At 50.1% G+C, this 25,125-nt stretch overlaps 11 protein-coding genes across 11 annotated transcripts; 6 read left to right on the top strand and 5 right to left on the bottom strand.

Annotated features, from left to right (window-relative positions):
- Positions 1-48: 48 nt before the first annotated feature.
- Positions 49-1,153, bottom strand: MRS44_010904 (uncharacterized protein; the record flags this gene model as incomplete). The annotated part of the gene is made up of 4 exons (XM_065619516.1): positions 49-296; positions 346-692; positions 751-980; positions 1,049-1,153. 4 exons carry the CDS (start codon positions 1,151-1,153, stop codon positions 49-51), a joined length of 930 nt encoding a protein of 309 aa, XP_065475588.1.
- Positions 1,154-1,571: 418 nt separating this feature from the next.
- On the bottom strand, positions 1,572-3,705 carry MRS44_010903 (uncharacterized protein; the record flags this gene model as incomplete). The annotated part of the gene is made up of 12 exons (XM_065619515.1): positions 1,572-1,640; positions 1,695-1,878; positions 1,932-1,990; positions 2,061-2,381; positions 2,435-2,512; positions 2,560-2,628; positions 2,702-2,760; positions 2,822-2,920; positions 2,975-3,010; positions 3,061-3,308; positions 3,359-3,603; positions 3,649-3,705. 12 exons carry the CDS (start codon positions 3,703-3,705, stop codon positions 1,572-1,574), a joined length of 1,524 nt encoding a protein of 507 aa, XP_065475587.1.
- Positions 3,706-4,144: 439 nt separating this feature from the next.
- MRS44_010902 (uncharacterized protein) lies at positions 4,145-5,959 on the top strand (the record flags this gene model as incomplete). The annotated part of the gene is made up of 4 exons (XM_065619514.1): positions 4,145-4,714; positions 4,803-4,866; positions 4,922-5,161; positions 5,211-5,959. The coding sequence occupies 4 exons, from the start codon at positions 4,145-4,147 to the stop codon at positions 5,957-5,959; spliced, it is 1,623 nt and encodes a 540-aa protein (XP_065475586.1).
- A 469-nt stretch (positions 5,960-6,428) lies between these two features.
- Positions 6,429-8,374, top strand: MRS44_010901 (uncharacterized protein; the record flags this gene model as incomplete). The annotated part of the gene is made up of 3 exons (XM_065619513.1): positions 6,429-6,524; positions 6,570-6,781; positions 6,943-8,374. The coding sequence occupies 3 exons, from the start codon at positions 6,429-6,431 to the stop codon at positions 8,372-8,374; spliced, it is 1,740 nt and encodes a 579-aa protein (XP_065475585.1).
- Positions 8,375-9,256: 882 nt separating this feature from the next.
- On the top strand, positions 9,257-9,865 carry MRS44_010900 (uncharacterized protein; the record flags this gene model as incomplete). The annotated part of the gene is made up of 1 exon (XM_046283459.2): positions 9,257-9,865. One exon carries the CDS (start codon positions 9,257-9,259, stop codon positions 9,863-9,865), a length of 609 nt encoding a protein of 202 aa, XP_046135458.1.
- A 1,499-nt stretch (positions 9,866-11,364) lies between these two features.
- On the top strand, positions 11,365-12,684 carry MRS44_010899 (uncharacterized protein; the record flags this gene model as incomplete). The annotated part of the gene is made up of 1 exon (XM_046275827.2): positions 11,365-12,684. One exon carries the CDS (start codon positions 11,365-11,367, stop codon positions 12,682-12,684), a length of 1,320 nt encoding a protein of 439 aa, XP_046135459.2.
- A 421-nt stretch (positions 12,685-13,105) lies between these two features.
- On the bottom strand, positions 13,106-17,541 carry MRS44_010898 (uncharacterized protein; the record flags this gene model as incomplete). The annotated part of the gene is made up of 6 exons (XM_065619512.1): positions 13,106-13,547; positions 14,063-14,631; positions 14,902-16,175; positions 16,229-16,696; positions 16,752-16,784; positions 16,887-17,541. 6 exons carry the CDS (start codon positions 17,539-17,541, stop codon positions 13,106-13,108), a joined length of 3,441 nt encoding a protein of 1,146 aa, XP_065475584.1.
- Positions 17,542-18,350: 809 nt separating this feature from the next.
- Positions 18,351-19,551, top strand: MRS44_010897 (uncharacterized protein; the record flags this gene model as incomplete). The annotated part of the gene is made up of 4 exons (XM_065619511.1): positions 18,351-18,434; positions 18,485-18,787; positions 18,849-19,266; positions 19,346-19,551. 4 exons carry the CDS (start codon positions 18,351-18,353, stop codon positions 19,549-19,551), a joined length of 1,011 nt encoding a protein of 336 aa, XP_065475583.1.
- A 420-nt stretch (positions 19,552-19,971) lies between these two features.
- MRS44_010896 (uncharacterized protein) lies at positions 19,972-20,676 on the bottom strand (the record flags this gene model as incomplete). The annotated part of the gene is made up of 2 exons (XM_046275829.2): positions 19,972-20,538; positions 20,590-20,676. The coding sequence occupies 2 exons, from the start codon at positions 20,674-20,676 to the stop codon at positions 19,972-19,974; spliced, it is 654 nt and encodes a 217-aa protein (XP_046135463.2).
- A 551-nt stretch (positions 20,677-21,227) lies between these two features.
- MRS44_010895 (uncharacterized protein) lies at positions 21,228-22,337 on the top strand (the record flags this gene model as incomplete). The annotated part of the gene is made up of 1 exon (XM_046269028.2): positions 21,228-22,337. The coding sequence occupies one exon, from the start codon at positions 21,228-21,230 to the stop codon at positions 22,335-22,337; it is 1,110 nt and encodes a 369-aa protein (XP_046135464.2).
- Positions 22,338-22,958: 621 nt separating this feature from the next.
- MRS44_010894 (uncharacterized protein) lies at positions 22,959-25,125 on the bottom strand (the record flags this gene model as incomplete). Its single annotated transcript, XM_065619510.1, has 4 exons — positions 22,959-23,028; positions 23,367-24,290; positions 24,519-24,937; positions 25,033-25,125. 4 exons carry the CDS (start codon positions 25,123-25,125, stop codon positions 22,959-22,961), a joined length of 1,506 nt encoding a protein of 501 aa, XP_065475582.1.

Genomic DNA, 25,125 nt, shown 5'->3' with positions numbered 1-25,125 from the left:
GATGTGCATGCAAGTTGCTTAAATCTAGCGGACGCTCAAGTCTCCCTATCACGCCCTCCAATAAGTCTCCAACATGGCCTTGACAGTCATTGGCTGTATATCAGGAAACTTGGCGTTGAGCTCTCCTGGAATGAAACAGATTTCTTCATCAGCCGTCCACCTGGAGAAAATAGCCATGAACCACTGAAACCGAGGCTTAGGGAATGTAGCGTAACACGGAATCTGCGAAGGCAGTTCGGTTAATTCGCCCCTCTCGAGTTTGTCGATCGGATCGTAGAAAACCTCGAATTTCGACCCTACACCTTCAAGTTAGACAAGATTGGAACATATGTTGCAGTCACTTACCCGTGGTGCTCTCGGCTAAGTTGACAAACTCCTTCCAGGTGATGATATCACCCGCAATTCTCGTGGTTTCGGGCCACTCATCAAGATCCAGAGCTGCCACCACGTATTTGGCAACATCAAACGAGTATGTCACCGTGAAGCGGGTATCGCCATCACCTGGGATGGCTGCTACCTTGCCCGCGATATCAATGCCGAAAGTAGATGGGCGGAGGTAAGACTTGATATGCGGGTGGCCCCAGTAGTCTAGGAAGCATCCGTTCTGGAAGATTGTCCACTCGAGGGAAGATTGTCGCAGAGTTTCGATGGCTTGGAAGTAGTGCTTCAGTACAGGAAGCTCTTTAACGGCTCTGCGAATTATTAGCATATTCCCGAAACTCCAATATGGATGCTCGGGGTTTTACTCACTCCTTGGGATAGTTGATCCCAAACGCACTGGGCACAAACCGCTTGGTGTGGACAGACGCCTCGGACGCTTTAATCAAATTACCTTGTCCAATTTCAAGAGAATTGCCTTCATATGGCAAGCAGCAAATCACAGTATGAATTTCATGACGCTCAAGAGCCTCCGTCAAGGAGGTAGCATCGGAATAGTCGACCGTCACGGACGTGACACTATCATCGTTGCTTGGCGCATTCTGATGTTTAGCGCGGTTAACAAGTTTGGCCCGAAAGGAAATGAGCTGGTTTGAAAAGCGAAACTGACCTTTCTGGTGAGAAGGAATGGCTTGTGGCAGGTCTGGGATTTCAAAACCTCTAGAATGGTTTTGCCCACCTTGCCTGTTCCTCCAGCTATAGCGATATTCACCATGGTGGTCTCCCTTAAAGGTTGATACGGAGGACTTTAAAAGAAAATGGAAAGCTGGGAACTTAGGGAGTAGGCGAAAAGGCGGAGCTGTGTTAGCCCTTGCCCACGCTTTGTATGAGTTCCAATGAGCCAAACTAAGGTGTTTCTTGCCTGTCACGAATAGTCTTAACTCCGGGTATGCTGACTATTAAGTCCGAACATGGCTCGTATCATCGTCTCGGCGGGGCTATTAAGTTCTCGTGTTCTCCACCGGCTACCTCCAGAGCCGCCCACCACTGTCACCATGTCAGACCATAGTTTTTGTTTTAGAATCATCCAAAAAAAAAAAAAAAAATACATCAATGAAGAAAAGTCTCCAGGAAAGCTTCTATAACTTCAGGCTATTTGTCCTATCTCTAGATGCTCTAGTCATCCGAAACCCCTAAATGTGTGCATAGCTTGGCTCAATGTGCCAGTACTTATCGAAAAGGCATCCAGGGTCGTACTTTGCCTATTATATTGCCTGTCAGTGATGTTCACCTAAGGGAGATCAAGACCACAGTACCTTGAGCTTCTGAAGACGAGGATAATTCTGTCCCCAGCAATCCTCGGCGGTTTCGTTTGGCATGGACGCATTGGCCCACACGCCCAGGTCTTTGCCCCAGTCTTGAATCTGCTGTTGTCGAACGAGCTGGTTGCCCTCATGGACCCACTCGAGTGCGGTTGCATCGTGGCTTGGGTCGTGGTGTCTAACAGATGTGTTAGTATTCCAACACTTGAGTTGGCCTGCTGGGTCACTTACTCTTCGCTGATGAGAATCATGCTGTGACCTTGCTCTGTGGCACGGATGCAACTAGTTTCCTGAGAACAGTTAGGATGAGGAAAAATCAACGGCGGATAGAAAATTTCTCAACAGGTGAGATAGACGTACCGGGCGAACGCGCTTTGCTTTGTGCATCTCGAACACGACCTTGGTGGAGGCCGCATCTGGGTTTCTGTCCGTGTACTCCAACCATCGCTCCCAGAGTTTGTACACAAGCGTGGGTGTGATGTTCATGACAGGTAGTGCCCCAGTTGCTATTCTGGGTGGCCCATCAAGCAGCAAGTCATCGAGGCAGTGGCTGAGCTCCACCAAAGAGGGAAAAGTTGTTAAAGAGTCATTAAGCGGTTTCATCCCGTCTAGGAAGAACTTGAAGACATCTGAGAACTGGTCGACAGTTCCCTGTAGTGTAAAGTTGAGAAGTACGAGTGGCTAGGATAGAGTGAGTTAGAGCAGTTTCAGAACTTTAAAGTATGGCCACGGACCTTGTTTCCAGGCCCTCGGACAAAGTTGAGGAACACAATGGTGACATCGCCGTTCAATTGATCGGCATTGACATGTTGCTGGAAACTGTCAGGGAACTGCTCAATTTAACCAAACCTTCACCTACCACAAATCTAGGGACCAAGGTCTGCATGTCGTCGGGAGAGAATGCCAGTGATCGAAATACCCATTGTCCCTAGATAAAACAGTGTTAGTATCTAGCATAGGAACCTATAAATTTGTGCAGCTTTCTGTTAGCCTTTACTCACAGGGTCTGGGAAGGTCTTGAGGACGACTTCCACAGCGATACCAAAGTTTGACGAGGCACCTTGGACATGTGAGCTCAACTCTAGGCCTGCCATGTGAATGCCTGACGGTTTGATGCCAACCTTTGATGCCCCAGAATAGATCTGGGTTCTCCTTGTCGTTTGCTTGAACAATTTTGCCATTGGCCAGCACAACGGTGGCAGAGACGATGTTGTCACAGGCTGCGAAAAGGAAGATCAGCAGATTTGTCACCGCGTTATCCATGGTGAACTTACCCATTCCATATCTTTGAGTCAACGGACCATAACCACCTGTGAAGTCTATAGTTAGAAAAGGATCAATCTGAGCCAAAAGAGTCTACTTACCACCCAGCAAGTGACCGCCAATGCCAACGTTGTGTACTCCTCCCCAACACAGGCTAAACCCTCATCGCGAAGAGCGGTATATACCTCTCCCCAAAGACATCCTCCAGCAACCGTCACTTCGGACCGCTCTTTGTTGATCTTGACACCTTTCAAGTGGGAAAGATCAATCACAAGACCGTCGTTCACAGCACTGGCGCCGCCTGCATGGTGACCACCGCATTTGACGGCAAGCGGAAGATTGGTCCTGGATAGTCATGGTGAGCTGAAAGTCTCTAACAGTTGCCTCAAACCTACCGGCTGGCGAAAAGCACTGCAATGGAGACATCCTCAGGAGTTTCGGGAAACGCGATTAGTTTAGCTGGGGAATTGAAAATGGCGGAGAAGCGCTTCGAGGCGGTGGTGAACTCTGAAGAGTTGGCATCAATGATGTCGCCTTTGAAGCCGGCTTTTCTCAGACCATCAACTGTTGCAACCATATCGACTGATGTTGAACTTTCAAAGAGCTTCAATGAAAATGAAAGTATTGGTACAAAGGTAGTCTGCTATTCAGCGTAATTATTCTATTATATAACTCTCGCAGGTACTCCAGTGTCGGCTCCACGATGTGCAGGATCCGCTATGCCTAGAGAAGGTTGCATCATCTTGAGGCACCCGAGAGTGATCGTCGGTGTCAAATAACTAGAGGGTCTGGAGCAAGCAAACCTGTGATCAGTGATCAAGTCACTCCACTGAGCTGTCATGTCTCTGGGTGTGACTGCTCCCCGTAAACCTACCAAGCTTACTATCGAACACCTCGACAAGATCGTATCTAACTACCCATAACTGGAACACCTTCCACTTGAGCACACCCATCCCAGTTCCGGTATTTCCCCCGCATTTTGCCCCATGCTAATCTCCACTTCCGGGGCTGGATCGTGGGGTATCGGTCCGGTACTTCGGCCCCACACGATCCCGGATCTTAGATGGGGGATATAAGACAGACAAAGCCAAGACGACTGTTTGCAGTTTGTTCTTAGGTCTCTTATCTTCAATTAATCCTTAAAGGTCGGGAGATTATCTCTTTGTACCGCTGCAGCCAAAATGTCACAAGAAATCCTCTTGCCCGTTATTCTTGGCCTAGCGTTTCTGCTCGTCAAGTTTGTTGGCTTTTCCAAGCAGACAGGCAAACCTATTCCTGGCCCTCCCGCACTTCCTCTTGTCGGAAATCTTCTTCAATTCAAGTCTCCTAGCATCCTCAAGACATGGGCGCGTCAGTATGGCGAGATCTACCAAGTACGCCTTGGCCCCGCTCAAAACTGGGTGTTTTTGAATAGCCCCAAAATCGTCAAGGAGATTCTTGAGAAAAAGTCGGCTGCTACATCTACTCGTCCCAGCTTTTTGTCTGCCAACATGGTCTCAGGCGGGAGACGGATGGTCCTCATGCCTTATGGAAATCACTGGCGCACCCTCCGGTCGATTATTCATGCTTCTTTGACTCCAAAGGCGGCCAATGTGCTGCAACCTGCTCAAAACTTTGAGGGAAAACAGTTGATCTGGGATATCTTGAACAGCATTAACAACCATGGAAAGACCCAGGAAGCCAGGGACGATCGAGAGATGGGCTTTTATACCCATGTTCAGAGATACTCGGCGTCAGTCATCCTGCTCATGGTTTACGGGTTGAGAGCGCCGACATGGGCAAGTTCACATCTAGGAATGGCCGAAGAGAGTTTCAACTGACGGTGTAACACCTGGATAGGAGTCTAACGCCATCACCCAGATCTACAAGGTCATGAATGACTTTGGTAGGGTCGCCAATCCCAGTAAGACTACACAGACTATGTTCTCAAAGAAAATGCCCTAACTCAACATGTCTAGTGTACGGTGCCATCGATATCTTTCCCTGGCTCTTGAACTTGCCAAAGTGGATGCATTGGTGGAACAGTGACCTCAAAAAGATTGAAGCACGCCAGAGTGAGGCCTGGCTCCACTATTGGAATCAAATGAAGGACAAAATCGACAAGGGCGAAGCTCCTGATTGCTTTGGTCGTCAGTTCGTGGAGGCAGGCTATCGACAGAAAGGCATCAGTGAGTTGCAAGCTGCGTATGTCTGCGGAAGTAAGTTGCTTATCCCATTTTGTTGAACTGAGTAACTGACTTTTCAAAGCAATGATCGAGGCCGGATCAGATACCACCGCTGCGTCGGTAAACAATGGACTTCTCTACCTCAGCGCTTATCCAGACGTGGTTACCAGAGCACATGAGGAGATTGAGCGTGTAGTGGGTAATAGTCGGTCTCCTACCTTTGACGATGACCTCCCATACGTTCGGGCAATCGTCAAGGAAACACTTCGGATCCGACCAGCTACGACCATGGGCGGGCCTCATGCAGCTGACCAAGACATTGAGTACAACGGGTACATTATCCCCAAGGGAACCGGTCTTATGCTTCATCAAAACGGTATCCAAATGGACCCAGAACTTTATCCCGAGCCTGAAAAGTTCAATCCAGACCGTTTCCTCGACCATCCACTCAAGGCAGGAGACTATGTCGGAATAGCGGATCCTTACAAGAGAGATCACTGGACGTATGGAACAGGACGAAGGATCTGCTCGGGGATGCACGTGGCCGAGAACAGCTTGCACATTGTCTTTGCCAAGATACTGTGGGCGTACACAATTAGTGCGCCTAAAGACGATGGGGGCAAACTATTGCCAGTTGATCTCTCGGATGATGCATTCGTCTTGGGGGCAGTCACTGTGGCGAAGCCTTATCGGTGCATCTTTAGTCCTAGGAGTGCTCAGGTTGCAGAGACGATTGTGAGGGAGTGGAAGGAAGCAGAGAGGGAAGGGTTTCAGCTAGGAGACCGCAAGGTGGGCATAGACGGAATCATCGCGTCGGCACAGACAGACTAGACCAGGTAGCAGGAAATAATATCAAAATAACCTCAGTATGAGAAAAGCGTGCTTTACTATCATTTCTAATCCCTTATCTTGCAGTCCCTGCAACCTTGCTGTTTGTTGCCGGTCTCTCACCACTTGGTGACTTCGTCCCGGGTCTTCTCTTTTTGACTATCCCATTAACATTGAGCGCTCCTTTTACTCGGTAACGGAGAAATTGTCAAGTTATCTGCCTTGTAAAATCCATGGACGTTTGGGTCTGCAGGAACCGAGTGCCTGTTGGTGGCTGTGGCGCGAGGCACTCTTGCACAGCCCCAGTGTGCATGAAGCTAACAGAGACAGAGAGGCCAGGCAGTGTAGCAGCGCTCACTGGAACTTGGCATCACATGTGTCGGGATCGGAGTCAAAACCCATAAACGATGCCCTGCCCCACCTATAATTGTGTCTGAAGAGTCTCACCGTTTTCACTCCTTTTGAGACAACCATGGCCACTCTACGGCAACGGCTGTATCAACCATTGGATAATCCCAGCAGCCAAATTCGGCTAATCGAAATTCTTTCACAATCCCCTGACGAAAAGGTCAGCTGCAAACTACATACCGTCTCTCTCGATGCAAAGCCCTAGTATATCTGTCTCTCCTACGTCTGGGGCGAGCCCTCGGTCACAGAAGGGATTCTCATCGACGGCATCCCAACTCAAGTCACGGTCAACCTTGCAACCGTCCTCAAGTATGCAAAGAAACACTGGATCAACATAAAAAAAGAGTCTGGCAATGCTTTCAACTCGTTAGACTTTCGCATCTGGGCCGACGCAATCTGCATCAACCAGGATGACCTGTTGGAAAAAAAACGGCACAAGTTCAGCTCATGACGAATCTATATTCATCCGCAGAATTTACACTTGGCTAGCTCTCGTCAACGGACGAAGGGATTGCTGACGCCCTTTCCACGTTTCACCGCCTGTTTGACGCTCTGGGAACTAGCTACAAAACTATCAGTGGCCACCGTGTTCCCGACCTCGACGGGCCAGAATGGGCTGCTGATGTCATTGAGATGAAAAAGGTCTTGATAACTCCCCACAATGCTTCTCATTTCAACCAAAAAGATCACACCTTTATCCCCAACAGTCTCGAGACGTTTGCACAGTGTCCGTTCTGGACTCGGGTATGGATCCAGCAGGAGATTACCCTTGCTCCCAACGTTTACTACGTTTGTCCGACAAAGGCTATTTCACACGGAAAACTGTACTTTACAGTCGACTCAATCTATGCTATGTTGACAGAGAGGCGTTATGTCAGGGAGGCATCGCTTCTTGAACCAATAGTCCATAATCTGGCCAACGCATTGGATCGTGTCTATGGCCGCCTTTTGATCCGGTTCCTAGCGCATATGCCGTCTCAGCACTCCAAAGTCCTTGCAAGACTAAAGGTTCTAATTGATACCTTTAGTGGAGAGTTGGAGGCCACGCGTCCGGTCGATTATGTTTACGGGCTGCTTAGTCTCAGTGGCCTTGACATGGTCCCAGACTACTCCCGGGCCGCGCCAGATGTCTGGCTAGAACTGGCGACCAAGTATCTCGAGATATTCCAGAGCGAGAGGCCCGAACTAAATGGCATGTGCCCTGCTAGGGAATTTCTCGAGCCACATGGGATCCTGCACTTTATCCAACTTTGCGGCGCAGGCCTTGGGCGGGATCAGAATCTTCCTACCTGGGTGCCCGTGTTGACTCCCCTTCGAAGGAGACAACATAGGTTTCCGATTTGCAAAGGGAGCAGCAAAGTATACATGGGGCTTCTGGAATTACAGAGTCGCCCAGATCCTCGCGTTGTAGACAACAGCCTGTGGGTTACCGCAGTCAAAGTACAGACTGTTTCAACGTGCGACAAGGAACCGCTAAATATCGATGCCTTCGACGTCTTTGCCAGTACAGTCGCAACTCAGTTCGAGTCCTTTCTAGCGACCCACGGACCGACCTATGTCAGCGGCCAACCTCTCTTGACCGTTCTCAGCTCTACCTTGTTTAACCAGGAGGACACAGAAAGCAGCCTCGAAATGCTTTACCATATATTACTGATGCACAATCTTATAACACCCAGGTTATCTGAGCAGTTGATACGAGATGGTCTTAAACGCCTGCCATATGAGGCTGTGGAGCACCACTTTGTAGAATGGGCTGCGAAAAGGGGCTTTTTTAATGGACAGAAGTTCATTTGTACTGAGGACGGGTACATAGGCCTGGCTGGAGCAGATGTACAGGAAGGAGATATTATCTGCGTGATTGCGCACTTGAACCAACCCGCCATTCTTCGACCAGAGGGCGATCAAAACTTGTTTGTGGGTTGTTGTTTCATGCTGGGTTTGATGAATGGGGAGGTTGTTGAAATGGTTAAGCAAGGGTGGGCAAAGATTGAGATGATTGAAATCAAGTAGACTGCAATAAACTCACGACTGAAGTCAGAGTTGAAGGCTCACCGTGTGAACTTGGTGAGGCTCTCAAAAGGGCCATAGGTCGCATTAACAAAGAATAGGTACAATTAATAACACTTTCCGTCGTGTAAAACCCGCTGCCGAAAAAAACAATAACCTATATTGAAGGCTCACGGTAAAGACCGTTGATGAGCAGAGTTTATCTGGGAGGTACGGATCAGTCAGTGGCAAAGCAAGGGGAAGAAGAGAAAAGAAATGAAAAAAGTAGCGTGCCTGTCTGTTAGTGTCACAGTTTACCATCCCAGGGTTGCACTCTCGATTTCCCGGGGTAACCGCCTTCGATCCCATGCAATCGGCGACCTCTCGCTTCCCACCCTCCAATCGCGTCGGTTCCCATTATCTGGTCTAACAATTATGCATAAGCGAGGCCTTCCAGCCCAACGGCCTGGGGGACGCCACACCACGACAATCACGTTTAAATTCTGGGCACGTGTGTCTCGATTGGGTGGTGAAAGACACTATTGAGGCCGCGCAGGCGCTATCTGTCAATAGCTTTAAGGGGGTTTCTTGGCAGCTGAAGGAAAGCCTCACCAGAGGCTCCGAGGGCTCCGTGCACTTCTCTTAGATGGTTTCGAGGGAGAATTTGTTGTCCATGTGCATGGGTGGTCCAAGATGCTGGCATCAGATCACCTTTTGAATGTATCTTGGCATCACTTTTGCATGCTTGGCAGCTTGGCGGATGGCATCTCGACCGCCTGCTGAAAAGATCGACAGAGGTATAAGAATCCCGGAAGTCGCTCATGTAGATCCCCTTTTTCGTACTCGGTAGTTTCCGGACAACTTGATACATCTCAAGTCATCCTCTTTATCATCTACATCTGCATCATGAAGTTCCTCTCCCTCTCTGCCCTCGTCGGCCTCGCCGCCGCATCCCCAATCGCCGCTCCGGCCGGATGTTCCACTGCCCCTGGCGGCTGCACCATCCCCGGCTCCCTCGGCGTGCTGCCTACAGCCCACTCGAACAACAGGATCGACGTCTTCACCGGCACCGGCGCCAGCGACCCCGAGGTCTGTCGAGCCCGATGCTACAGCTCCGCATTCCCAAGCTGCAAGGCCTTTGCCGTGAGAAAGTCATCCGGAAGCAACGGAGCCTGCTCCCTCTGGGACTACACCCTGCCGTTCCGCGCCCCCGAGGGCACCGAGACATCCAACACCTACTACTACAACCTCCCCGATGGCATCGTCGGCTGGGTTCCCGAGAACGTGGCCCAGCACTACAAGGCCGATACTAGCAAGACCAAGGGCAACTACAAGGACTGCCGTGCTCTGTGCATCTCCGAGCCTACCTGCAAGGGCTTCGGCTTCAAGAGCGGTGGCAACTGCCAGCTGTACGATGTCTCGCTGGCTGGCAAGGTCAAGGCCAAATCCGACAGCCCGTACATCCACTACCAGCTGGACTGCACTGCTGCTCCTATCGCTCCCGTCCCTTATTGAATGGTGGTTGATTGAAGGGTTGGGATCAAGATTTGACAGTTGAGGGGTTGGGTGTATACTTAGCAGCTTCAAAACTAGGAAATAAGACTGTGATAATGGATACATAATGTCTTTATTAACGGTCTTGGATAAATCTGAATCTCTCATGGGACTCCTTGAATTCCTTCTTCACAGTCTCCTCAACTCGTCCTGGGGACCGATCTCGGCCGACGTTATCCTCAACTTGGTGACTCTTGATGCCAGTAATCAGGGCAATAGTTACAAGTAAGGCGTACAGTGTAATAACTGGGCACAAACAGTGCAACTGAGACAAGTGTTCTTTGCAACCTGCAGGGGGAAGCCACAGGAGCAAGCCAGCACGTGATGCCGAGCTGGCGAAGGACTTCCAAGTCAGCCCAACTTTAGGAGTTAGACTCAGTTGCCAGACAGGAACGCAAGTCCATTGGAAGAAAATTTGAGTCGAACACTATTCTAATGCACTTCCTTATCTAGAAATGCTACACGCCTTGCAACCAGGATATTCCAAAGGTACAAAGATGGAAACCGGACATATTTATCAGACACATGTCCAAGCCAAGCCCCCAATCTATTTCCAAAGTCAACATATCCTCACCAACTAACATCACCCCTGATACATCGTGTCCGCGCTTTCACACGGTTTTGACAAGAACGGCAGCTTGTGTCACCTCGAGGGGCCATACGCCTCAGTGCATGCAAGTTTCAGACCCTCCACCTCTAGCCGCCAATAAGGTCCAATTACTAGGAATACTATTATACTTTTATCTCAAACTTGGTGGTCAAGTGCCATTTTTGAAGCTCTCGTCATATGCGTTTGCCGTTTCCCCTTGCACTTGACAATCCGTACGTTTCTAACTAAGCTATGGGTGTTTGACAGGCTGCGAGAGCCGAGCGCATAAATTCTAATAAGAAATCAGTTTTTTAAAAGGTAGAAATAAAAAAGAAATGCTGGTGGCCTGATATTCAGTTACAGGGTGAGGGGGTTGGTGAACAACCAAGCTGAAGATGAGCTGAAGTGGAGCTGGGGCACAAGAGGCCTAAACAGTGGCGGCCAGCGCTGAGCCGTTAGAGCTGCCTCGCTTGCCTTCAACACCAAGTTCCAAACCCCATCCATGAGCGCACGCTAACTATGATAGTGGCATAGTGAGCAGGCCAAACTGAGGCCTTTGTTTAGCTCTCATCGGTGGTATTTGATACTTGGATCGAGCACAGAGAGAGAACAGTCCATGAGAAATAAAAGTCAGGGCATATGCCAAATACCTAGCGAAACTATTTACGATTCCGGCCAGAATCTTTTCCATCATTCCAAAGACAACAAAAGATAAGAAATAGAGTTCTTACGTAATCCTTCACATGTTCCTTTTCCCCGCAGACTAACTAGGAACGTAGGACTGTTGGGAGCAACCTCACTTCACATCAGCAACCTCTTTCAATGCGTTGACACAATCACTACCGCAATCTTTGGGCTTCCATCATATGTCATGGCGAGCACGGTTGAACGCGTTGATGAAAAAGGCCTCGATCGGATGCCCACGGATGAGACCGCCGGGAGCAGCGGCAAGGGACCGTCAGACACTTTGCCCAGCAATGACTCAGGCAACAATAGGGGTTGGCTTTTCCCAGCTCTTGAGACCGTCTCATCATACATTCCGATTCCAAAGGCTTCAAGTTTGACCTCTTGGTATTCTACCGAAGGAAAGCAGCGATCCGATGACATCGACAGGTGGCTCGAGGCAGAAGGTATCCGGTCGCAAAGATGCTTCAGGGCTATCTTGCTGGGTGACAGGGATCAGACGCAAACCTTTTGGAAACAATCACGCCTTCTGTCTGAGCCGCTCTCGGAGGAGGAACAAAAATCGCTTCGGAGCGAGGTCAGACGAGTCTTTCTGGAACAGTTCTGGAACGATCTCACTGAGCGTATCGATCGGCTTGAAAAGAAGCGGCAAAATGCAGAACCTGATGAGCCGACGAGTAACTTGCTGGAGATGCTGCAACAAACTTTGGAGACTCAAGATGGAGACAGCGACACAGCCCAAGCTGAAAGATTGATATCCATGTGCCAGGATCCAGACTTCCAAGAGGCCTTTCAGCAGGAAAGAAGCATTCTAGAGGAGAAAGACGGAGAATTACTTGGCATCGAACAACCCAAGATTTCGACTTGCACCTGCGATGCAGACAGATTCACTCTCAGCCAGTTGCAAAGGGTCTTTTCTCCCAACTACCAGGCCACCGAGCACGACTGGTTTCACTTTGACCATCGGTTCCCATCAATGGTCCGCGAGACTCAAGTCAACATGACCGACTACTCGCTAGCAATCACCGACGTCTTGATGAGTTCCTGTCGAAGAAGCAGATGGCTACATCTCTACGATGACTGCGCCTGCATGCTCTTTGTCGCCGACATTTCCCGCTACTGGATACGCGTCGAGGACGTCATGGACTATGAGAATTATGATCTCTTGAAGGGCACCATTCTCACTTTTGAAAGCATCGCAAACTCGGAACGGTTGTCGAAAAAGCCTTTGCATCTGGTTCTGTCGAATATCACGGCTTTCAAGGCGCAGTTGACTATTCATCCCTTGGTTGACTCTTTTCCTGAATACACCGGGACAAGCGACGAGGAGGCGATTCAGTTTGTGGTCAAGGAGTTTTTGGCTGTTGTCAAGAAGCGGGAAGTCGTCAATGTTTCGACTTCTGACATTACGGCTCTTACGGGTATTGGGAGGGTTCTTGATGACTTGGAGAAGACAGTTCTGAAGCCTTTGGTGGAGGAGCTGGCGGACCATGGTGCTTCGCACTAGCTGGGTTAAAGAAATTTCTTGTCTCGCTTTCTTTAACATTGGGATGTTCACGATTGTCTTGCTTTCAATCTTTCTTACTCTACTTTTTTCCCTTTTCCTTTCTTGTTCCAGGGCAAGGCAGGTTTAAGGGTCATGATGCTCAGGTTTCGCGTTTGGGAGCGGTCGTTCGCGTCAAGTCTAAGGATTTCCTAGCGTTTTACAGCAGTGACGATAAGCGGCTAGCTATTGTGTCATTTGAGTGTATGAGTACTTGCAATTTTTACTTGTTTAATAGATTTTCAACTTGGTCTCAAGACGTTACACACTTGTTGCCAGGAATCAGAGCATTATCCATTGTGGTGAGAATAGAGAGTACATCCATTTCCCTGACATGACATCCATTGCTTGGCCGAGAAAACGTTTTCCCAAACATTTCACCGGCCTAGTTTTGCTTGACTGCTTCTTGGACACCTCCACTCGTATACAAAAGAAAGTGCAGCCGCACCAGAGTCAAAAAGACATAGCCTCCTCCACAACCAATATCATCAGACGTCCAATTCGCTGGCGCAAACCTCCCCTGGCGCCATAGAGCGCATCCAATTCCGCTCAGACCAGCCAAGTCAGAGAGTAACAACCCAAACTGAATGATTCTCCAAGTTGTGACATTCGTCGTGTGTCGAGGGAGGACGGCTGAGATAAAGGCAACTGCCAATGCGAGGCCACCACTCTGATGGAAGAGAAAGACTTGGTCTGGGTCGTATTTTGAGTTGGGAGCCATGCCGGTCACAGCGCTGATTGGGTCGAAGAAGTTGAGGTAGGCTCCTCCGAGGGCGATGAGAGGGTCGACATATTTGAAGAAGAAGTTGTAGAAGGGGGGATGGTTGCTGTAGACATTTTGGCGTTGGGTGAAGTGGTTTTTGTTTTTGGGGTGAGTTTTGGAATCCTTGGGATGAAATTTGAATAAAGTAGAAGCTTGATGGTTTATCCTCATATTGCGAGGATCGCTCATGATTTAAATACTTGGTGTTAAGCCGCCAATCCTTCTTTGGTCGGCATATTTATAAAAGTCCGTGATCAATTAGCCCGATTCAAAGTCCGCCGTCAGCACTAAGCACGGACTGCCAATTCAGACACTCACAAGCAATCGGCAGTGACTCATTCTCGTCCTTGTAATTTATTTAAGCTTTATTTTAATTCAATTCGATATTCTCCTTGTAAACAGATCATTTCCGAGTTTGTTTTACTTGGTCTAATTACCCTCACACACAATCCCGTCAGCGCACCTAGCACCAATCCACGCTATAATCAACTTGAACATAGCATACATTCACTACTCAAACGGAATGAGCGTGTATGCATGAAAAGACCAAAGAAGAGTGACATGAGATGGCAGTCTTACAACCACCGTGCAACCAAAACAATAGCACCAGAGACACCAATCGCAATATAAAACCCACTGCTGATGCTAGACAAGATCATGTTTAGCAACACCAATACCGCCAGTGTCACAAACACCTTGTTCACCCTCAACACAGCCACAAGAGGAAATGTCCCAAGAAGAACCTTGAAAGTCAGCGGCCAAGCATCGTCAAACCTGCCTTGCACCATATACACCCGAAACAGGCTTATGCAAACTGCTCGTTCCATAATCGGCTCCGACAGCTTGTCGCTCTTATTCTTTGCAAAGAGATACTGCTTCTCGGCCTCGGCGTAGTCTTCTTCCGCTGCGTATGTATCCCCGATGACCAGTTCGTTCAGCACGTCTCCGGCTGTCTCGCCAAGTAGGTTCTTCGCGTGCTCTTTGACTATCTGGAAGCAGCTTCTCGCTAGAGAATAGTGGCCTGTTTTACCCCAGATCATTCCGATATACGTAAGAGCGCCCAACGTCATGCGATGGTCTGGGCCGTTCCATTCTTCGGTTTTTCCCATCACCTCCATTGCCAACTCCATGGCCTTGCCCGGTTGCCGCTGGGAAATTAGTATGCTGCCGGCCAGTGACATTGTTGCTTCCAAAGTCAGGTTGTCGATCTCGCAGAACCTTTCCCCTATTTCTCTTGCTGCTATCAAGAATTCATGCGCTAGGAGTGGATGGCCCGTGTTACTCTCAAGCCTGCCCCTGATGATCAGCGCCTTCACCAGGAGCCGCCAATGGTATTGCTTTTGCGACGCAGAGAGTGGTGGAAAGCTGTCCCGTTGGCTTGTTGCATCGGAATCTGCCCTTTTTAACATCATTCTCACCAGTTTCCGTTGCTTTTCCGCAAATATGTGTCCGAGCTCTAGCCTCACCAAGGGCAGCTCTCCCTCTTCGAAAAGCCTTACAGCCATGGCCAGCTGCCTCCTGGCTTCTTTGTGACGCATGAGTAAGTCGTTGGCATCCGCGAGTCCGATTAGCATCTGGCAGTACTGAACCGAGTCAAATTTGTCCTCGTTTTCCCGCAACGCCTCATAACACTCCATCGCCGCTTGAATCTCTGAATTGTCTCGCAGCGACTGTCCTAGCTCCAACTGTAAGTTGATGCTAGCTGGGTCATCATCCCGGATGCCTGCCTTGCGCCTCTCTAAGAGCAGGTTCCATTGAATTCTTTTCGCATCCTCCAGGCGGCTGCACCTCCTGTAGAAAGATGCAAAGTCGAGAATGATCGGTCTGTCCAGATCTAGCTTTCGACCTTCAAGCACCAGGGAATCTTCCATTGTTTTGTCCGTGCTCAGTTTACTCGACAGACAAGTATCGAGATGGACCAGGATATCGAGTTGGATCGTAAAAGGGATCATAGTGTCTGAAATTCCACGGCAGAATGCCGACATCATTTTGGTAGCTTGATCCAGGTACGCTGTTCTATTCGCTTCCGTCCTCCTTTGAAGCCATTCGCGGATGGCTGGGTGAAGCGAAAAAGATATGCCTCCCGGCAAGCCCTGACCCCCCGTGTGTAACAAAATCAGGGTCTTCTTGCTGAGAGCGAGGACCATTTCTCGAAATTTCTTGGCCCCTTCAGTGGTACGAAGGAGCTGAATCCATAGCCATGATTTGTCGTCTATGACTGAGGCGTACCGTTGGAAGAAGTTGCCATGGATGGTGGTTCCACCCAAAAACGCAGACAAGGTGAGGATCTGAACCGAGGCTTTGGCTATGACTCGAGGGAGTTCAAGAATCGAGCATTCGTAAGTTGTATACCAGTTGAGCATCAGCCCCTCCTCAATATTCATTGTCTCCCTCACCATGCCCTTGCGTTCATTGAACATTTGCATATACTCATCGATCTCTGACGCCAAGTCTTGACCCGGAAGGGCTTGAGCGACGTGATCAATTGCGAGAGGAAGGTTTCCTAGCATCTTGAATAGGTTCGAACACGCTGACGGGACTTTTGGGGAGAGATTGTCCATGGTCCGACGCCGCCAGTGAAGGAACAGGTCCAGGGCTTCTTCTTTTGTCATGGTTGGAATTTCAATCGAGTCCCACCCGAAACACCCGAGCTCACTATCCCTAGTTGTGATCAAAATGCGTCCCTCTTTACCTGTAGCATAGTAAGCCTGAGTTCCTTGAGTAGCATCCCGGGCGCATCCATACTCTCAGGGAAGAAAGCTTCAATTCCAGGGTCATTGGTGTTTTCGTTGTCAAAATCATCGGGGTTATAGTTGTCAAAGACCAGAAGCCATCGAGAACTCCACTGAGCAATCACCGAAGTGATCATTTCGTGTGTGATGTGCCCCATGTGAGCCACCTTGTCCGTGCCTGATAACATCGACGCCATCTTCTTGAAACCCTGTACCGTTGTCGTCTTTGATGAAGCGTCGACCCAGAAAACATCTTGATAATTCATCAGGGCATGCTTGGATCGGCAGTAATTCAGAGCGATTAGACTCTTCCCCAGACCTCCTATTCCATGCAGTACTAGGACGGCGGGCTTGTTTGAGCCTGGTACGGCGTTGCTAAACTTGTCTTCGATGGCTTTTTGAACTTGGACTCTTTCCACCACGTGCGAAACTGAAATATGGGGAAGTCCATAGTAGGACTGTCGTTCAGAGTACACGTAGGCTAATTTACAGCGCATGTTAGATACGAAAACTCAATTGGATAATCTGAGACTAACTTGACTGATTGTATGTGTTGATGTTCATGTCACCTGGAGCGTAGTAGTTAGCCATGATCAATGGCATCCTCCTGTCATTCTGCTCTCTGGGAACCCTTCAACGGTCATTCCCCCTCCTCTCTTGGGTAGTCCTACCAAGGACTTGATCACCATGGATATAGGCTCCCGCTATATGCCACTGTCCACCTTCGATATTGGTCTGTTCCCCCCAGTTGGCAAACTGTCGGTTGATTTCGCCATAGTTGACATTGTCCCCTCGAGTCCCCTCCGGCAAATCTGGGAGCGAGGGCGTCTCCATGGCCACCTTCTCCAGTTCCTCCTTCGCCTGGGAAACATCCGCTGCTTGTGTCTTCATCGCATCTTTGAAGGCTCTGTGCATGGTCAGGAGTTGCAGAGAGTCCAAGGCACCCTTCATCAATGCCTCAACTCGACCAGACTTGTTATCGAGTTTGAGCCTGCGGACTACCTTCTGGTAGACGTCGACGAGGGACTTTTCTTTGGCGTCCCCTTTGGATATTTGCTCGAAAATCTCCTGTAGCTGGGATAATTTCGAATGGCAGTCGTCGAGATTCTGTTTGAGAGCCCGTGTCTCCTGATTCTCGTCTTTGAGGCCATCGGTCAGCCCCTTGGCCAGTTCCAATGTCTCCTTGGCCAGTGGAAGGCGTTTTCCGACTTCGAGGAAAGCCTCGGGCAGGTCGTTGCGGGTTTCAATGGCGTTGTAAAGTTTGAGGAGAGTCTCGGTCAGGGCTATAGCGCCGGTGATGGCGCCGAATATTTCGAAGCCCGACATGGTTGATGGGTGGGCGATAGTTGGGCAATTGTATCAACATGACCAGCATGCCAAGAAAAGAAAAGGTGAAAGACAGGTTCTTTCGGAGGGGCAAGAAGGCTAATTGTACTGTGATAGTGTTGCATTGTAGACCTAGTGTCCGAGCTGAGAAGGAAGTATGGGGGGTGAAGAGGCTTTCAGCTAACCTTGTCCAATCCATCAGTCAATCAACGCGCGTCATGGCAGCCACTTACTTGGATGCTAGGTCAGCTTGGCTTGGTGAACCAGGTTATTACAGGTCATGTGGTACAGTGCCAACAGGCCATGTCATCAAGAGCAGGGTTCTCAAGGAAATCAACGGAATGGGCGATGATTCAGGCGCGTATGCCGGGTGTATCCAATCTGAGTCCTTTATCTGTGCTTACAGCTCTGTTCAGCAAGGAGCTGGCCCGTTAATGACACGCGTCGCACTAATGCACGTTTGCCGGCATTGCGGAGATAATTCTCGACGCTTTGTCCACTCTGCATAAGCCTCCGAGGCTGGCAACCACCAGTTCGAAGACAGATCGTGCATCGGAGATAACGCTTGAGCTCGAACAAGTCATACTATGATTGCATATTGATGGATTCTTCTTGTTAAAGTGAAAAGGAGAGGCTGTGTTGCGAGGGTCAAGATCATCCGGCTTCGTCATGCTCACCGAATATCGTCACTTTAGCCAAGACTATAAATAATGAGAGTTATCAAACCCAGACTTGACAATACTATTACAAGCCATTTACCGTTTTTCAAGTAACCTCCGGGTCTCTGCTCCAGATTCTTGTTCGCCACCATGCCGTCTCCCGCTCTTGACCAGTCCTTCTGGATCCCAGCTCCCACCTTGACCGAGAAGAACATTGATGACCAACAAGGAAAGGTACTAAAGACTCTCGATATTTAAATAACTCGACACTGATTAAATTCCAGGTCTTCATAGTTACTGGTGGTTACGTTGGCGTGGGCTACCAACTCAGTCGCATCCTCCATCAGAGACACGGCACCGTGTACATCGCTGGCAGAAGCAAGCAGAAAGCTGATGCGGCCATTTCAGCAATCAAGAAGGAAAATCCATCGTCTCGGGGCCGTCTTGTGTTTCTTGAGCTTGACTTGGCCAACCTGGCAAGCGTCGCAAAGGCTGCCAGTGATTTCATGTCCCGCGAGGATCATCTCAATGTCTTAACTAACAATGCCGGTGTATGCGAGCCACCTATTGGCTCCAGAACATGTCAAGTAAGTTGAGCCAAGTGTTGAACCTTTCTCGCCACCAGTTCACTCTTCTCACAGCCCATAGGGCCACGAACTGCAGATGGGGACCAACTGTCTGGGGCCGTTCCTCTTCACAAAACTGTTGCTTCCCATTCTCCGAAAGACCGCCTCCACAGCGCCACAGGGGGTGCGTGTTACATGGGCAGGCTCCCTTGGAGCTCACTTGCAGTCACCGCCAGACGGCATCCAGTTTGACGGCGATGGCTCGCCGAGAAACCACACCAGTCAAGGTGTCAATTACGGACAATCCAAGGCTGGAAACTTTTATCTTGCGCGAGAGTTCTCCAAGAAACTCAAGGATGATGGCGTTGTCAGCGTGGTTTGTTCTCCTGAGTTGACTCAAGGCAGTGAAGGCAATGGAGCTGACAGAATAGGCCTTCAACCCTGGGAATCTCAGATCAGAAATGCAGCGACATGGAAGTACGATGCGCAAGGTACTCGTGGTAAGTCTTGCCTACATTCACAATTCATTTGTAGTCCTCCTAACATGATCCGCGTAGCATATCATGAGCCATCCGGCAGTCTACGGAGCCTACACCGAGCTCTACGCGGGCTGGTCCAAGGATATCACCCTGGAAAAAACCGGAGCTTGGGTCATTCCATGGGGTCGCTTTGGCCAGCTACGAGATGACATCGAGAAGGGATGCGAGAATGGCGTGTCGGCCAAGTTCTGGGCTTGGTGCGAGGCAGAGTCGAAGGAGTTCTGTTCAGAGGCAGCACAATATTAAGGCTTGGATGAGTTTATCAGAGCCTGCAGAGTTGTTGATCGGTTAGAGTATGCGTCGACAGAGGAATCAAGTGCGATTCAAATACTGGTGACCGATTGCTTTACTCACCTGGTGCATCCCCATGTATCCCAATGTCCTGCAAACACTGGAAGGGACTAATTCACGGCCCTCGGCCTCCTGACTTCACGACACCAATGGCGCTCCCACGACTGGCATTTGGAAGCCTTGCAGTGTGAACGGTATGAGCTTTTGATGGCAGCGAAATGTACAAGTCTATTAAAGGTGTAGCTAATTACCCGACCCTCCTGGCTACCCAAGACCAGTCCATCGAAGCGAAATTCGATGCGCTCGCAGGATCGGTAACAATTCTGGTAAATCGGTATTACGTCTCTTACGACGTTCAGTCCGTCCACCCTCGTACTACCGCGTCGAAGCCTCTGCCCCGTCCTCTGTCGATGGCAGATTGATCTTGGGAACGGCAGGCAGTTCCTTCGACGTCCTCGCCATTTTCGTCGGTTCGAACGGTGCTAAAGATCGTTTGCGCTTCAGAGAAGGCTTCGGCGTAGGAGCCTGCTCTCCTGCCTCTTCTTCCGTCGTCGACTGGGGCGAAGGGAGTTGAGCACCGCGTGGTCGGGTTTGTTTCCGGGATCGCCGCAGCATCTTCTTCAATCGCAGTATCCTCCTCTCATTCTCGCCTTCAGACTCGGAGGTGGAGCTCGAGTCGAGATGCAAGTCCTTTTCCAAGAATGCGATCCGTCGAGCCGCAGCCTCCTTTGCTAGGAGCCGGGGTGTCCTTGAGATGGGCCATTCCTCTGCAAAGTCTACACCATATATGTTGATGCGTATTCTTTGTCGCCAGGCGAGTTTTTCGAGTCGCTCGGTGAGGGTTTCGACGAAGGCGGGATCTGGGGGAGGGTATCGCAGGGCTGGAGTTTCCGGTGGCGGAACAAGCTCAGTCCCTTGGGTCGCTACAGGGCACGGGAGCGGCTGTTGAGACTGTCAGCAGAATGCACCGGGGCCACGATAGCGATAACATACGCCGACACTATTCTCAAGAGCCTTGGCTAATGAGAATGTCCATGGGTAGCTAAGACGGGGTGTCGATAACGTTGGCGGTGTCGCCATTGTCGGCGACGCCCGTCGCGATGGCGACGATCAAGTCCCTGGCAGCAAGATGGCTGGAATGTCGGAATATGATGCTATACTTCGAAACATGGAGGATGGTTGCTGCTAGGGGCTATGAAGGTGGTTATATGCGCGACTGGTGAATCATTTGATGTGAGCATCTTCCTGAATGCCACAGGAATGGGGAAGAACATCACGAAGTCACGTGAGTTAGTCGGCGCTTAACTTGTTCCGTTCCGGTAATCCCGTGCGACCCGTGCTACCCTAACGCCGAGAGCATCATGGAAATATCACATCATATTAACAGCTCAAGATGGCATAAAATTGGAAGAAAAGGACTCTACTTAAATCTTAGGCTCTAAAGAGTTTTTTTCTAATTTTTTATAAAATCCATCTATCCTTCTTAGACCTCATCTTAATCCTGGTATTAGTATAAACATCCCTAATGTGGGTTGAGGCTGCAAGCCCCACTGCACCTCTCAAAGCCAACCGTGAAAACATCTCAACATCCTTCACTTGAAGGCCCCTTCAGACCTCACCAGTCTACTTCTATGGCCACTCCAGCTAGCGATGCAACAGAGTGGGATCCTCTTGGCCCGAATGCCCCTGCAGGAAACGCTCTTGTTGTGTTACGCCCCGAAAATGCAGCTGCAAAACTTGCCTTTTCCGACGTTGTTGACTTTATCAAGGAGCAAGACGACGATGACGATGATGATGACGGGCACGGTCTTCGGTCTCGCTTCTCTCGATACATGTGGTTTTCCGACGAACAAGTCTATGACCCTGCGGTTAATCGGTTCGTGAACCATCAGCTCAAATTGTCGCTCGATGGCTCGTCGTCGCCGTCATCTGGCGCCTCAAGCGACCACTTCTCGCAGGACGTCAGGATCTGGACCGGCTTCTTCTTCCTCGATCCAAACATTCCACCCCTCCTTCAGCGCTTGGGCTGGTCTGTAGGACGTCTTAGCCAGAAGAATTTGGCCTTGGGAAGAGCAAATGTCGACTTGCTGCTCACTACCAGCCGGAGCAGCCAAGTTGCTCGTAGACACGCTTTTATTTCTTTCTCTACTGAAACACGTCTAGCCCGAGTTTCTCTGGAGTCTGGGAGTTCGGTCACGGTCAATACCCATTCATTGACATCTCGCGGCAGCAATGTAAGCTGCGTCAACGCACAGAACTCGGTGTCCTTTGAGGATCTTCGGTACACTCTCGAGTACACGCCGCACTGCTATCGACCCGAAGGTCAAGCCGGCCTTGAAGAATATGTCAACGCTCTTCACGGCGATGACCAGCCGACTAAGGAAGCTCTCCTTGCAACTCCTACACCGACACTTAACTCTCAAACGATAGGAAGGTATTCTGTCACGGGCTTGATTGGCATGGGTTCGTTTGGTCGTGTCCGCCCTGCGACCGATCCACAACGTGACCGATTGGTGGCTATCAAGACGATTGAGGTCAGGGCCAACAATGCCCAGGCTATTCGTCGTAAACTTGACCTGATGGACAATCTCTCGAGGCTCGCCAATGCAGAGAAGCAGACAAACATGCTGAGGGTCATCGAGACCATTCATGTGCCGGGGACTCGAATCGATGAGTTCCACGTGATATTAGAGCCATTTGTCGAAATCACTTTCGAGAAGATGCCGCAGGGAACTCAGTAAGAAGACCCCTTGCGGTGCCTCTGTCTAGTGTTGACGTCTATTTGCTAGTCGTACCAAGCTCGAAATAATTCTACATGACTGTCTTCAGGGCCTTGCGTTTCTCCACGCCCACCGCTTTGTACACACGGATATCAAGCCCACCAATATTGGCCTCCGGAACCTTCAACTGAACCAATGCCACAAGGAGGCTCCGTCTTCTCCACCGTTCTCCCCCCGCCGTCTCCACGCCGTAATCCTCGATATCGACTCGATAGAGAGTATTCCGCATGGTAGAACCACTATTGTTTCCCGCCCGGGAACGAACGGCACAGTGGGGTTTCATTCACCAGAGCATGAAAGCTCAGAGTATGACGGTAGGACCGACATTTGGGCGTTGGGCGTCAGTTTCTTCAGGGCCCTCTTTGGCAGACTACCGTGGTCGTACGGGAAGCAAGGGAACCCGTGGAGAAATGATGCTCCTGATCAAGAACAATCGCGAGCCCACTTTCACTCCAAATACAGGTCTGCGCTATATCAGATATCAGAGCGTGCCGGGATCCATAGAGGTAAGAGGTTCAACGTCTGTAGTACACAAACTGACTCTAGACTAGACCCTGTTTGTGAGTTCTTGACCTGCTCTTTTCACTTCTCGGGCTCGAAAGTCGGTGCGCAGAGGAGACCGCGACCGACTAGTGCAGCCTGTTTGGAGACCCTGTTTGCACAGTCAGAGTTTCTTAGAACAAGGACTTCAAACGAACAAGCTCTTGCAACCACTGCAGCAAGCACATCGAACACCGTCGGACTAAAGCGGCCAGTAGAGACTGAGAGCCGAGAGGACCGGGCCCAACGACAACGAAGCGAAACAAATTGCGCAATACACGCACAAAAGTAGACATGAGTGTTGGAGAGTACCTAGGCCAGTTGGACCAAGAGAGCAGCCAAAACAATGATCAATTTGTAAAGATCCAACTTTTCCTGGAACCCACCCACCAAGTTTCAAAAGCAATCGTTCTCATCATTACCAGACTCCCACATATCCAATCTCCCTACCACCACCAGAGGCCCGTCCGTGGCTCGAAGAAGTCCCCAAAAATCGTCGTTTCCATGTCTTCAATGTCTGTCAGGCCCTCCTGTGTCTGACCCGATACGCTCGCAGCCGCCTTTTGCGCACGCCTCTCCTTCCGATACATCCTTTTCTCAAACCTGGTCATACAGGGCGGCGCCTTGTGCACATCCCCAAAGAAGGTCCGCATCCTCTGCCCCTCCTCAGTGTCATCCTCGGCCTCGGTCTCGATGCACGCCCACCTGCGTCGCACCCTTCTCAAGCGCTTCTTCTCACGCTTGCAGAGGTTGAGTGATGAGTGAAGATAGTCAGATTCCCTCTGCTGCTCGTAAAACTCGAGCTTGATATTGATCCAATCCAGGGCAGGACTAGACACGTCGAACGTGGGGCCTGTTTGGTAGTATTTCCCTCTCCATGCAGAAAATGGCAGGTCTTGGTTCGTCTCAACCAGCTTCTTATAATCCCAGGGTTGACCAACATTGAAGTTGGTCTTGAGAAAGGAGGCTCCACCAAGCAAGGGTTCTATGCCTTGCAGATAGGTCGCTGTCGGGATATAAAAGATATCTCGATATGGCTGTGGGAAAAGGCCCTGAGAAGAGCATTCGGCGTATGCTTTCAACCAGGCGACAGTTGGATGAACTAGTGTGTCGAATAGGTCGGACGAGAGATTCAGGTCAGGATCTCCGTCTAGAACAAAGGAAAAGGTCCCAGCAGGCATGCCCTCGCCCATGACCTCCATGACATGAAATCCCCAGGAAGCCAAAGCGGAACTAACCGTGTAGAGGCCGAGTTGATGGTCGTACTCGTTATCATGCCCAAGTTCAGCTAGTTTAATAGCTCCCCCGATGCGAGGTATTTCCATCCTTAATAGGAGATTACGCCAGAGATTGACGCGCTGCTCAACTCGAAGTCTGGGGTTTTCTCGGCAAAATGGTATCAACCCAAGGACGTGACCCTCAGGGCATCCAACGGCAAGTCGATCCTCGTTGATTATGATGTTCCGTATTTGGAGACGTCGGTGCTTGGGCAACTGCTTAAGGAATCGTACAGCGACAGCTGCCGCCGAAAAATAGAGTTTTTCTCGATAGCGGTTTCCGGTAGATTCATCCTCCTCAACATGGTGCCACGTTTCCAATTACTTCCAAAGCCGGTGGGCCTGTAACTGGTCCGCTGTTGCGACGACCTCGGATAGAGAGGGAATTGCCCATGGGTCAAAAGTAAGACCGAAGAACTCATCAGGCGAATGCGCGTCGGTCCAGCCTGGAAGGGCTTCATCGACCAATTCGGTAAACTCAGCAGTGTGCTTTTCCGCGAGGAGGCGTAAAGTGTAGGCAATTGCGCTCGAGATTGAAGACCTCGTTGCCCCCCATTTCCACTGGTATATCTCAATGCCGGTGTAGCCTAGGATGCCCCCATACCAGCCAATCAGACCGCCTCTGATCGCATCGGAGTGTTTGGGCGGCCTCGGATGCTGCCAATTGTTCAACTCAAGTAACCGTAGATGGGCCGTTAAGAACTTCCTGATGTTTGGCATGCTCTGTGGGAACTTGAGACCAATCTGAGAATACATCTCAAGAGTGACGAGTCTAACCATGTGGAGTACCATATAAACCTGGAGTCGGCGATGAAACTCCAAGATATACCCAAGCCCACCAGCGCGTTCTCTCCAGTCCAACCCTCCTCCTGAGGGTTTTTGTGACGTCGGATAAGATGTCTTTTCAGGGCCCTGAATCTCTTTTCTGACAT

The sequence above is a fragment of the Fusarium solani genome (assembly GCF_023522795.1).
Source record: "Fusarium solani strain SB1 chromosome Unknown bctg00000007, whole genome shotgun sequence".
Lineage (NCBI taxonomy): Eukaryota > Fungi > Ascomycota > Sordariomycetes > Hypocreales > Nectriaceae > Fusarium > Fusarium solani.
Note: the sequence above shows the minus strand (reverse complement) of the source record. Positions and strands in the feature narration are given on the sequence as shown.